The sequence below is a fragment of the Apteryx rowi genome, unplaced genomic scaffold (assembly GCF_003343035.1).
Source record: "Apteryx rowi isolate R43461 unplaced genomic scaffold, aptRow1 scaffold_187, whole genome shotgun sequence".
NCBI classification, from domain to species: domain Eukaryota; kingdom Metazoa; phylum Chordata; class Aves; order Apterygiformes; family Apterygidae; genus Apteryx; species Apteryx rowi.
Window position 1 is genome coordinate 1,468,590 of NW_020448163.1, and position 13,309 is coordinate 1,481,898.

Genomic DNA, 13,309 nt, shown 5'->3' on the forward strand with positions numbered 1-13,309 from the left:
ACCAGTGKTTTTTGGTGAAATGGCCCACTGGGCAAAGTTAGGGTCTTGCTGAGGTCTGTTCTCCATTGAAAAGCCCAGGGCTTTCTCCAGTGCTACTCACATTAGTGGGAATTTTCCTATGGGCTCAACTGGAAAGTGAGATCTGGCCTAAAAGGACATAAGTAAAATATATCGTAGCAAGACACTCTTGAGCCTGAAGGGAGACTTTCTGGGGTCAGAGCTTTGCTCCTTCTCATTTTGTCATAAATTCGTTCATCCTAATAGACCAAAAAGCTTTAGTTTTAGCTGAACATGCTCCAAATGTCCATTAGGCGTCRAGGTGCCCCCTTTCACGAGCAGGCTGAATTTTGGGACTGCCCTCCCTACCTCCTGCACAGCCTGGTCCAATCCATCTCGCACACGGTCGGCTCCTAGCGCAGCATGCCGGAGCGGCACCGTATCCTTGCTGGATCTCGGAGGGCTCATTTTGCACGGAAAGACCACGCATTCGTCTGCCTCGAGACAGTTTCTACCCTTAAACCATCGCTGTTTACTCCGAAATTGCTCCTGATTGATGGCGGTGTAGAGGAAAGGAGACGACAGGCCGGTACCTGGCCGTGGGGGTGGACGTAGCTTCTGACCCGAGAGCTGAGGGAGGAATTATTTGAGGGAGAGGGGAAAAAAAAAATCCTTTCCCATCCTATCTATCACGGACTAGAAAATCAGCAAAAAAGCTGCAGAGAGGAAGCAGTGGGTGGCTAATTAAAGCAATTGAATTATTTTCTCTCAGCAAAGGATTGATTAGGCATTCGAGCATATTGGGCACTCGTGGTATTGTGGTTGTCTCAAGTGCTTAAGGAAAAGCCTAATGAAAAAGCTGTAATTTGCTATTTAAACGGTTGTTTCACCGAGTTTTGAATTGCTCCTAGTCAGTCCAGGGAGATTTCACAGCTAACTGAGCACCGTGTGCTCTGAGTAACCTCTCTGCGGGGCTGGGGCGTGCATGTAGCTATTATTTTTCCCTTTTTTCCCATGGGGTGGGCGATGTGACCTGCGTTCACCTTTTCCATACGGGCCGTGCATTTTCCCATCTGGTTTCCGGGTATTATTGTCCAAAATCTGACCTGCTCAGACCTCGGACTTGGCCAAAGCTTCACCCGGCGCCAAGGGCGCGCGGTTCCCGCAACACCGGCGCGGTGGCACAGCTTTAATCCAGGCGAGGAGCTGGCCCAGGTTGGCGGCAATGCCCGTGTGAAACGTGACCGTCGGAGGAGGACCTGCCGGCTAACAGCCGTTCCCGTTTCGTTGGCTCAGGTCCGTAAGGAGTACGGGAAATGCCTGCGCACGCATTGCTGTAGCGGGAAAAGTACAGAGAGCTCCATCGGCTCGGGAAAGACCTCGGGGTCGCGGACACCTGGAAGATACTCCACAGGCTCACAGGTAACTCGCGTCTTTGGTGGCCTCTCCGTGCCTCACCCTCAAAGGCGCAGCGAGGCCGGCGGGAGCCGAAGGAGCTGCCACCGCGAGGGCTTCCCGCCCTCCCCAAAGTGAAGCCACCGTGGTTCCTTCCCTTGGGTGGGCATGGCAATGAGTGTCCCTCCAAGAACCTCAGATAGAATTGTGGCAGGAATACACAGCCCAAATTTTGCCTTCACGAGGCGGGAGGGCGCTCATGACCTGAGCAGTCCCCAGGGGGGATCGGGGGCATTTTGTCAGCTCTGTTACGTGCCCTGCAAAAGCCGCCCGGCGTGTCCTTGRCACGCGCTGAAGGTTGTTGTCACCACTCTTGCCATGTATAGTAATGATACTGAAACAACCGAGTATTTTTCTTGCTAAAAAAAAGACTCCAGAGTCTTGCAGTCGCCTCTGCCAAGGAAGGGCTCGCTTTCTGACATTCACTGGTTTGATCAATTCCTTGCTTCRCTCGATTTTCCTCACTTTATACATCTCTTAAGAGAAGCCAGTGGGGGTCAGGTTATCTTAGGGAGTTACTGAATTTTTATGCTTTGGTCATCCAAAAACTCAATTTTTGTTTAGTTTGTGCACTTTGCAATTTTCAAGCTGACTTGTATGTACAGATACAGATTTATGGAAGAGCAGTTCATATAAAATGAAGAAGCTTACTACTTAATCAATAGGAACCAAACACAAATTTATTCAGTATTACTAATGGAAGTAATTATACTTGACAGTTCGACTATTAAATTATGAAAGACACACAGCGAATAACAGTTTATAACCTCCCAGGAAAACATAATTTGCGATTTATGTCTCRGAGCAAATTGTTATTTATTTTGTACGGTTTCCCAGATGTCATCCAAGATCTCCACTTTGGCATTTACTGAGGTCTGGATGTTATGCAGGGCAAATAGGTACAGAATAGGGAGCTTCTCCCCAGTAGGCCATCAAATGCCACATCAATCCCAAAATCCCATCTGTCCCAAACTTACTATATCCAGCAACATTTGGGTGGCTGGTTTGAAATCCATTGGATTTGTGTCCCTCAGCTAGCGGGTAGGTGCCCTCCCTGCCAAGAAGAGGTGGCTTTAATGGGTCCTCCCTCTCAGCAGCCTCAATCCGAGAAAACATGCCCTTTTGAGGGTCAACTGCTTGTCCCAGCAGCAGTCCCATCACAGCAGGCTGAGGTTTGAGGTACCGAGGCAGGTCACGTTGCCACGGGCGGCTTGTCCTTGGAAGGGCCTGGGACCTGGTGTAGGCAGGAGAAGCCTCACGTGTGATGGAGAATGGGTGGAGACCTGAGGTGGTGAGAACATCTGACCCCAAACTTTTTAATAGCAAAGTCCAAGAGGAGGGAAACTCATCAGATCCCTTTTTGCCTGAAAAAGCACTTAATGATTAAACCACACTGGCTCAYGTCAGAGAAATGCAATGGATGAAATGCCCAGGCACAAAATAATTGCTATAGAAGTGCGTGGGTCACATGTTACACCGTGGTTCCACTTTTAAAGGGCTAATGAATGATTAGGAGATGCCATTAATATATAATTAACGAGGAGAGCAGGAGGACTTGGGGTTCCCCAGGATTTGGGTTCCCAGCYGTGTCGGCAGGGGGACTGCAGCTGAGCTGCTCACAAGACGGGTACAGCCGTCGGTTTTTTGCAAGGTGGAGCTGGGGAGGAGAGAGAGGTAGCGGTGCAAAAGCCGCCGAGATAAATACTCCGCAGCATCTCTGAGAAACAAAAGAGAAGGCCAACACCTTCGGGACACTGTTTCCCTAGCAGCGAAAGCTGTACGCAGATGGCAAAATCATCGCACATTTTTCAGGAGGGGAATAGAAGTCATTTATTTGCGGTTGTGGGTTTTTTTTTCCTGAGATTCCCCAAGATGGATAGTAGCTATAGAAAACTCCCRTTCATCCAGGGACACCAAGACACAGATCAGCTCTGCTATTCCACTCTACAAAAATAGACGCAAGCTATCCGAGGGGATAGGGGAAGCGTGCACGCTTCCGCGCGTAGGTTATTTTTCCATTATTTGCTGCYGTATTGGTGAATGTGTAGCTTGCACGGGCCTGGGGTTGTCTCGTATGTAATTCCCACTGCTTTTTTTTTTTTTAATTAAGATGTAAGCAATCCGAACAATCCTGTTACGCACCTCTTACTTGCGGCAGGCACTCGCCTTGACGAAGTTAGGCAGGCAGCGTCTGGTCGGCACGAGGCGGCTTGTAACGAAACGGCAACTGCTCGCTTACAGCTGGGCAGAAGCAAGTCTCGTGGTGAGCTAGACGTGCCRATAGCCGTCTTTAGTGAGGCGGAAAGAAACCTCTCTGCCGCTGCTGAAAATTCATTACCTGCTGTGGTTCAATCCCTCTTCAGAGCCGGATTCGTAGGATGTGGAATGACACAGTTCGAAAGCAGTCCGAGTCTTCCTTTATTACTGGAGATATAAACAGTTCAGCTTCACTCAACAGAGGTAATTATAAACTGTTTTTCCTATCTCTAACTCTCGTGGTGGCTTTAAGGAGTTTAAAATGTATTGCCCCCCCCCCCCCCCGCTCCCCACCTCAAACGGCACTGGACTTTTTATTCTCTCACTTGCAAAAATGTTACRGTATTAACTGGGAGGAGGTTTTGTGGCGGTCGTTTCCTTTTTTCTTTTCTTTATTTTTACACATGCATTTTCAAGACTTGTCATCCCTGGAAGGAAGTTAGGACAACCCTCCCCGCCCCCCTGAAAAAAAAATAAAAATAAAAAGCTGGAAAGAAACCTCCACCTTCCCACCGCGAACCGCTAGTGCCGTAAGCTCGCGAGGCGGCAGGCCTCATTGCTGCCAGCGAAAATGGGCCATGTCGGCACTGTGCGGTCTGCGTTAAGCCTCACAGAATTTGTCCTTGTCCTGGGCATATAGCAATTCTAGCCGCTTTGCGGAAGCGGGAAACGGCCGGCCGAACGTAGCCGTGAGAAAGCCTGTGTACTGGGAGCAAAATTGCCTCCGCTGATGGTAGTATCTAGTTGGCGGYGCCTGGCTAACGTGAACTCGGTAGACATCTGCAGAGGAGAGGCTCTCAGAAATGTGCRGAGATAGAGTCGTGCCAAGCAAAACGTGGTGCCTGGCACAGGGTGAAAGCTCAACGGCTTAAAAAAGAAAAAAAATCCTTTTGAACGGTTTGGGGGAAGGTGACTGTGAGGGAAGAGCAGAAAAAAAATGTAGCCTCAAAAACTGGTTTCTTTCCCCTCTAGCACAATTACTTTATGGCTTATCTTGAGAAACTAGGTGCCAAGTCCTGCTTTCACGTTGGTGGAAGTCAAAGGTGTTTCCCGTCTTGGGGGTCTGACTGCAAAACTCAACCGAGAGGTGAATTGGGACTTTGGTTCTTATCCAGCCTTTACTCGGACAGATTTCACACCGATTTTATGGGGTCTTTTGCCTGCATAACAGTCTGAGGGTAGGCTGGAAGGACTTTGAACCTGCGGTTAGCGATACCGAGAGYTGGGGAACTAAGGGCTTTGGGTTCAGTTCTCCAAGTCAGTATACGTGTTGCTCAAATCAGCGCAAAGGGGAACGCAGGGTAGTTAAGGTGGAGGTGTACCCTTATCTCACAACCCGCTCCGATGGCTTTCGCGCGTTGATAATTTCATTTTGCCCTGAGGGTTCTTTGATAACGAAGGCTATAGGATGCCGTTAACTGCAAATGCCTCCGTTCAAATTGATTTATCCACCTGCGTTGCCCTTTGCATCTCTCTCCATGTTTGCATCAAAACCGGAGAGGTACGACCCGGCTTTTCCAGGGCTAGGTTGCAGGGGGATTGCTTATGGCACAGAGGTTGCAGCAAGGGCTGCCGTTCCCCTCCGCCATCCAGCRCGCGGGCAAACGAAAGTGAACTGCGTGCCATACGTGCCATGCGGGTCAGGAAATGTCATGCATGTATCTCCTTTAGTTAGCCCGGACGTTGCCTCGCTCCCCAGCRCGGCCCAGGATACAAAGGGCTTCAGCAAACGGTGTCTTCCGGGCTCGTCGGTGGACGAAAGGCTGCGCCAGCGCTTTTAGGTGGGACGCTTCGGTGGCTTGAATAACCGGAGCCGTCGTAGTCCACCCCCACCCCTTTCACGCCGGCAGGCACAATATTTGTTATTTGCTTTTCYGGTGGGCGGAAGCGTCTGCAAAATGGAGGCTCAAACATTTCTTCAGGAGTTAGCGGCTCCGAAGCGGCAGGTGGTCACTTAGGCTGGGAAAATATAGTGGGCGTCAACAGGGATCCAACTGCACGGGGCTCCAGGTATTTCACACTTTATCCTCTTTATTCCAGCTGAAAAGAAACAATCTTGGTCTTAGGGCTTTGCATAAAGCCTACGTTGTTTCTTCAGTCTCTCCAGAGATAGTTGCAGTCTGAATAGACCAGTGGGGCAATGCAATTTTCACAGTTCTTGTCTTCCCCTTAATATTTTACTATCTATCAAGCTTTAAAGGAGCCATTTCATTAATGTTTTATTTACAAATGCACAGTGAAAGCTCAGAGGAGTAAACTACAAGCCTGGAATTGTAGGTTTAGCATCTTCCCCTGCCCGRGGTTGACACAAGAGACTCGCGTACCCTTTCAGAAGTCCCTCTTCAGCCCTCCCAGCCGCTTTGTAAACTCGTTAATGGTTGCCCACTTACCAGAGACACTTATCGACTGACRCATCAATCCGGTGGTTAAGGAAATGACTTCCATTCTGGCAACACTTCAGCTGRATACTAGACACCTTTTATATAAAAGTATTTGTGTTGAGCATTACTTTGTGCGCTGATGTTTTTCCCCGAGCCTTCAGGCAGCAGCTACCTTTTGGAAACAGTAAGAAGGCGATCTCCTCTCCCCACATCTCCCATCTTCCGGCTCCTGGCTGGACGCCACCTCTCCATGTCCTGACTCACCACGCTGCTTTTGTGGAAGTGGAAAGAAGAGGGACATCCTCCACCAGACTCCTCCTTCATTTAAGCTGTTTTTTACCCCCCGATCACATTCACAGTTCTTGCAGGCCCCTGTTGGTTGCTACCATCCCAGGCAAATCTGTTCTTGTTATCCCTATTCCCGTATTATGATCGGCAGCAGTTATCCATCTGCTGTGCCATCCCATCCCCTTCTTCCATGAACCTCCTGGGCATCAGTCTGCAATATTGCGCTTGTATTAACRCATCCCTCTTTCAGACATGTAACTGTTTTCTTCTTCTGACTTGCAGATATGATGTTTCTTACGACTTTTTCAGCTCCAGCTCCTCTTTGATCCACTATTCTCCAGAGTAGCTGACCGTAACACTGTTTTTCCACCTCCTGCCTGATTGTATTCTCATTTATCCTACCGGGAATTTAAGGCATAACCCCACGCTTACCAGATGTAACGCGCTCTCTAATGAAAAGCACATCCTCTCTTCCCTCCCAAGACCTGCACGACCGTTTCAGATACTTCCTAATGTCCAAAACGTTTCCAGCCTCGTTGCTCATCACCGCTTAGTACCGATGTGGGTTTTGCGTTGTTATACCACTGTCCGTCAGGAGGAGGGGGACAGAAACAGGCCAAGTATTTCCCCATCTACCTTCAAATGAAGAGTACATCAGTCTACCGCCGTGAGCACGTACTGTTCCAGGTCCCACTGATTTCCTGCTCCTAGCACCCCAGCTCCACCAACGTGCCCCTGTTTTTCCCACGATAGGTCTGGCTGKATTTTCTGTCATCTGTTTCACATCTATCCTGCGCTTGATATTTCTTTTCCCAGCATTGAAAACTTGCACTTGACCTGCTGCTTTGAGGCCCCGATCTCAAAGGCCCTCCAGCTTGTCCGTAGCGCCCATCTCCACGTGAGAAGAAGTGCGGGCATTACTGCTGGAGCTTTCCACATCTCCCCATGCTCCTGATCTTCTTAATGTTGTCCGCTGTTTTTTCTGCATTCCTGCCCTGCTATAGCTCACACGTGACTCGGTGCCTTCTGGCCTTTTATTTAGGCACGACGAGGCTGTAATTCACTGTGGAATAGTGTGTTTGTGAAGTCCCCGAGCCTGCGTTTTATTCCAGCCCTTGCCTGGCTAGGAACTGATGCACCTGGGATGCGAGTGCCGGGCCGTCCAGCTGACTCGGGTTTCCCGTGTCTAAGCTGCTGCCTTCAGTGCAGAGTTCGCGACGCCTGAGCCAAGGCTGCGGCTCAAAGCGTCACCACGTTGCAAAAATCACGGTGGAGCCCTACAGGGGCCTTGAATTACTCGTTTCCTTGAGGGCTGAGAAGCAGAGGGTGCGGAGGGAGCGCAAGGCGCAGGGTTTCCTCGGCGTTAGGTTCACGAAGGGAGAACAGAGCGGGGAACTGCTGAGTTGTAACAGCAGATTTTTTGATTCCGGGATACAGAGAGTTTTTGCAAAGAGCTAGCAATTAAAAGCAATTAACATCCTTACCGTTCCTCCGATTCTGTCGCGCTTGCGCTTTGGAAATCTGATCGTGGACCTGCCCATCCCGAAGGGCTGTACGTGTGGACGGAGGCAGCAAAAGGCGTTGAGCATGGGAGGAGCAGAGCGCAGCGGAGCACTAAGAGCGACCAGTGCCGGGCTCCGAAGGCTCGGCCCGAGCCCGAGCTCTCGGTACACCCCGGCGGCCGCCGCCTGAGCGTCGGGCATGTTCGGGTTTTCAGGTTGGGGGATTTGAGGTTTTTTGGRAAGGGAAGGTGGAAGGTAGCTGCTAAAGAAGCAAGTGTCCCTTGTTCTGCTGAGGCTAGTAAGAAGCAGAGGAGAAATGCAGTTTATCACCGGTATCAAATGCTGTTTTGCTATAGGAAAATGCACAGATGGAGCTGTGTGTATCCATGCAAGTTAACAAATAAGGGGTAATACGTATTAATTGGTGGCCAATGTTTATCATATCTTAATGCAGCTCCTCTTTGGGGAAATAACGGGGACAGACACAGGGCTGGAGACCAGGCTGCAGCCCAAGCCCATCCGGGAGACGGGCAGATCTCCAACAACACACCCCAGGCAAGGACTGGGTGCCCCGCGCTGAGCTTAAAAGGGTGTCCTTGGACCATGGACAGGGGGGTGGGTGCAGGTCCCAGGTGAGGTTGCTCAGGGCTGGTGATGCCTCTCGGTGCCTTCAGGACCCTGACTGCCACGTTCGCCCCCTGTTTATTCCCATGCCAGCACACTGAAATGGGAAGAGTCGATGCGGATATCCTTTGTTCCTGCCCCTTGCTTTCGCTTCCCGAATGGATAAATGTCATTGCATGTCCCCGCTTCTGAGTAGCCCGCCAGAAAAAATACTTGATTTCCCCTTGCTTCATTATTTCTCCTCTGTGTCTTTATGCCAGCCACAAAGACATAATCTGAAACGTACACAGGAAAAAAGGGAAATTATTGCTACTGTTCTCGGAGATAATCAGTTTAATGTCAAATTCATGTGGATTTCTTCATAATGAACAGAACAAATTGAGCTCAAATTCAAACAGTGGGAATCTGAGTCAGAGAGGAAAATTAAAATGAAGAACATTAATATCCTGATTTCTAACCCAACTGAGACCTGATTGTTTCCTAAATGAAATCTCCCATCAAATTCCTCCCACCCACCCCAAAATATAATTAAGCCGTGATTTCCGCACTGAAACCGTATCTGGGCTGTTAACTCAGCAGGGACCACTGTGTGTGTTTTGGGGAGGGTGCATGAAGTTTTAAATTGTCTTCAGGTGGCCGTGTTATCCCGAATTTTTAGAAAGCAGCTTTTCGGAAACCGCAGTGAGCGTGAAATTCTCCATTTGGTAGAAGACCACCAGGGCCGTACCGCAGCCCCGGTGGCCAGGTGGTGCCCGAAGGCTGCTGGGTCCAAGCTGTCCTGGGGTTGCTCTTCCCAGCTGCAGTCCCCGTGGCATAGACTTGCCCACCGCAGCGGTCAAGGGCTTCATCGTGAAATCAGGTCTCCAACCCTCATGTCTGGGAGAGGCAAGATGAGAGCTTGCGTGCAACTGGGATGCACGTGTAACGGGGGGGGAATTGGGCCTTGCTGTGGGGCAGCTCCAAGAAAACGTGCCATGCTGTTCCCACCTTCATGTATCTCTGCTGCCAGTGGTGGCTGGACCTGCTGGACGCGTCGCTGCTGCTAGATGAAGACGTTTCACTGTAGATGTCTCCAGGGACRGTGGGTGGCCGAGCGCTCGTCGCCTGGGCATCCCTAGGCAGTGCAGCACTGAGTGAGGAATTTGGACCAGAGGAGCGTTGCTGTTGTGCTGCGCGGGTGTTTCTCGAGATGCTCGTTCTCTCCGCGATGTGTTTATGTGGCCGGCGCAGCAGTCAGATTTCTGCTGCGCTTATGTTGCATTTTAAAACAAATAGCAAACAGCAGAGCTCTGGGAGATGTGTGAACTTCTCTGCTCATCTCAATAGGATATTCAGAGGGTGCCATCAGCCGATGCGTCGCAGTCTCTCTAAAGAGCTCTTACCCGCACCGAGTAGCACCTACGGCTCTTCTTGTGGCTTAAAGATATTAGAGAATAACTATTTTCTCTGTTTTCTTTCCATTTGTCCCCACGGGCGCCAAAAGGGCACGTTCAGCTGCGTAACTCCTTAAAGGTTAGCTGCTTCGCGCTCAGCGATGCTCAGGGTTTTCTGGAGGGGAGCGACGGGTGCGGAGCGTTTCTGAAGAGGAGCCCGGCATGGCCCTCTGTGGCCGTGCGGAGACCCCCCCTCCGCCAGTGGGAAAAATCCCACCTCGTCAGCCACGGGTGGCTTGTTGAAGTCCACGGAAGGGCACTTTTCCCCCATAGCCGACCCCTTTTTTTTTTTTAAAGTGCCAAGAGGTCTCTGTGCTTAACGCCAGCCCTCGCCCCCCCCCCCCCATTGCTGACCTGGCCGGTGCACGGTGCTGCTCTTGCTTAGCCCCCAAAGGCACCAGCAGCGCAAACCTAGAAATGAACCACCCCAAAACGATCACCTACAGACCAGAGAGTAATTTCGGGTAAGTGAGAGCAGATGAAAATTACCTATTTATTTTTGTTGGGCAAGGAAACACAGCATCTTTTTGGACCAGCCTTTTTTTTTTTTTCCTCTCCTTTCTCCAATCAGCCATACATTTTATGCCAGGAAAATTATGACTTTTGGCATCAAGGATCAAAACTTAGGGAATTTAACTCTGACGACATGCGAAATGAATCCCGCTGTCGACCATCCTCTAGTTTATTTTGTTTCTCTGCTGCCTGGGACTGAGTTAGCTGAGATTTGTTGCCGTGATTTCGGTGAGTGACGTGGCATTCTTCCTTTGGGAGATATTATGAACTGGCTTTGATTTGCGGATTGACAGCCATATAATTGGAAGTTCAGTCATTAGGTGGATCAGATTTAAAGAGGAAGACGAAGGGCAAGGCAATTTCTGAAATCAGAGCAGGCTTTGGGGAGCGTTAGATCCAGCCGAGTATTGCTGCAGAGCAGTCTTATTATGACGACTGCGAAGGAGGAAGGAGGAAAGCACGACCGCTTTGCCGGGGGTCGCCACTCTGCAGCTCGTCGTGCTGGTTAACAGCTGGGTTTCGCAAGCTTACGGCGTCCCAATGAGCCGAGCTCTCCTGAAAGTCGAGCCTCGTGTTTCGGAGCTGGGAAATACGGACTCTGAGACGTAGGTCCCGAGCACGTTTGAAAGTCAGGCTCTGCGCATCTCGCTGTCAGAATTGCCAGGCGTTTATTTGAGCGAGTCCCCGAACCGGGGGCGCAACGATATAAATAACAGCAGCGGAGCCATAAAGCCTCAAACGGAGAAGCGGCCGCCATCCAGATCGCCGATAGCGGCTCAGGCGTTTAGCAGTCGCTGCAGGGCAGCTGTGCGTTTCGAATGGGGCCTGCAGATTATAATCCAGCAGAGGCTTGTCAGCTTAAATTATTGCATGAGAAAGGAAGGAAAAGGGAAAAAAAAAAAACAAAAAAACCCACTTTCCCTCCCCTGCATAAAAGCATGGGATGTTTCATTTCGAAGAAGATGGCCCAGAGCTTAACAGTCTCATTTGCTGGAATTCCCTTTTGCTGCAGTCAGTATTAATAGCTCCTCAATGAATAGATTAGATGCTGCGAGTGACAACAAACCTATTTGAGAGAAATTTAATAGGGAGGTTTATTGAAGTTTATTAACTGAATCCTGTTGGCTATTATACRAACACAGCTCGATAAATCTAAACGTCAGGGCATTGGTTGGAGGGCGCCAGGAAAACGCTGAAAATGCCTGTTGTCCTCCAGCAAGTGTGTCTGATTTCGTGATTGCGTTAATCGTTTGAATAAATCTCAAGAAAGCATGTGGAAAACCAGGATTCTTTAAATATTTGAAAAATCTGCGTGTAACCCACTAAATGGTACTACTGAGTGCCCGTAAAGGAAGGTACGAAGAAGACTGGAGCTTGGCTCAATACAAACCTGCGCCGTATGTATTTTCTTTTTCAGGGAATAAAATYGAGTAAATAAGTTAATGCTAAGCAATGTACAGAACTGGCCAGGACTTACAAACTGAAATCAGTGTTGCAAGGCTATTTCAGTAACATCAGGTTCAGGTTCAGAAGATGACTTATTTACTATGGTTAATGTAAGGCAATTTTGTGTGTGTGTGTGTGGACACTTAGGAAAGGAGTCATGTCTAGGTAGATAGTTCGGTGTTCAAGCAAAAGTGGTCACCTGTGCTCCCCAACAGCCCAGGCATCTCGGTACCTTCAGGGAACTGGTCCATAGTCTCTTCCGCTGTCACTTCTCCGTGAAGGCGAGCTGAGGTTGAATATATTAATTGTGAGAAGTTGAGATACTCAAGTAACGGTGGCCATGGACAGAAAGCTGAGCCAGAGGCGTCAGGAGGCAGAGCCAGCAGGAGCACAGCACTGACCTATCAGCGCAGGAAGGGAGTAGGAGGGAAAACCAAAGGAATATGGATCATTTTGCTCCCTGGCCAAGACAAGGAGAAAAGAGAAAGATTAAGGTTTGACCAAAAACGCAGCAATACGTGTTTTTTATTATTGTTTCTTTCTTCCTAAAACAAACAAACAAACCAAACAGAAAAATGACATTTTGGGACTGCTAGGTCAGAGGGAATGCAACATTTTATTACAACACAAATGCGCTCAATGCTTTCTCTGAGCTATTTCTTTTTCTCCTCTTACAAAAAGACGACGTCTTAAGAAGCAGTCAAAATCAGTTTTCATGCAAACCACTCTTTCAAACCTGGCAGTGAAAACATTTCGTCTGGCCAACACTGATCTTTGTTTGGGCGTTTTTTGAAATGTTTGTTGGCTCCCTAGTTGGTCGGATTGAATTTCTTAACTGCCCTGGTCTCCCTCCTGAGCCCGCCCTGCCCGTTTGGTGCATCTGCTGGGTGGGTGGGATCATCCTTCGCTCTCGGGGGCTGTCCGAAGCGTACCTGCGTTTAACGGGGTGCAGGTTTCCTTTACAATCATAACACCCATTCGGTGTTGTCCCGCACCAAAGACATCAATTTTCATCTAATGAAGGGAAGGCAAAGGTACAATTTATGCTGCATGCTGTCGTTAAAGTGATGCCTGCTTTTAATGTGCACACCAAGTAGATAAACTTAGCTATCCGAATCCTGTACGCGTGGGTATAGTCAGAGGAGTGATCGCAAAAAATGGGATTTTCCACTTGTTTGTCCCGGCTGGTTGCCATATCAGATTTTTGGAGTGATTTTTTTGCAGGCAGCCCACAAGCACAGAAGGGCTAAATAAGCTGACATAAGTTATTTTCTGGCGGTTACTTACCTGATGTTTTCCTTCAGAAGGAGCACGGTTCCTTTCTCCTGGTAATCGCAGTCTGTAAATCCTTCCCTTGAGGCAATCCAGCACCAGGATGCCTAGAACTGAGCACTGACATCACCTGAAACCAGAA

The 13,309-nt window shown here is 49.3% G+C and overlaps 1 protein-coding gene across 1 annotated transcript in view; it reads left to right on the plus strand.

Moving 5' to 3' along the window:
* Nucleotides 1-13,309, plus strand: part of ADGRL3 (adhesion G protein-coupled receptor L3) — a 210,836-nt gene that overhangs the window by 187,348 nt on the left and 10,179 nt on the right. Inside the window, exons 22-23 of the mRNA XM_026061900.1 lie at nt 1,294-1,419; nt 3,816-3,912. Of these exons, the coding sequence (XP_025917685.1) occupies nt 1,294-1,419; nt 3,816-3,912 (223 nt within the window). The remainder of the gene's footprint in view (nt 1-1,293; nt 1,420-3,815; nt 3,913-13,309) is intronic.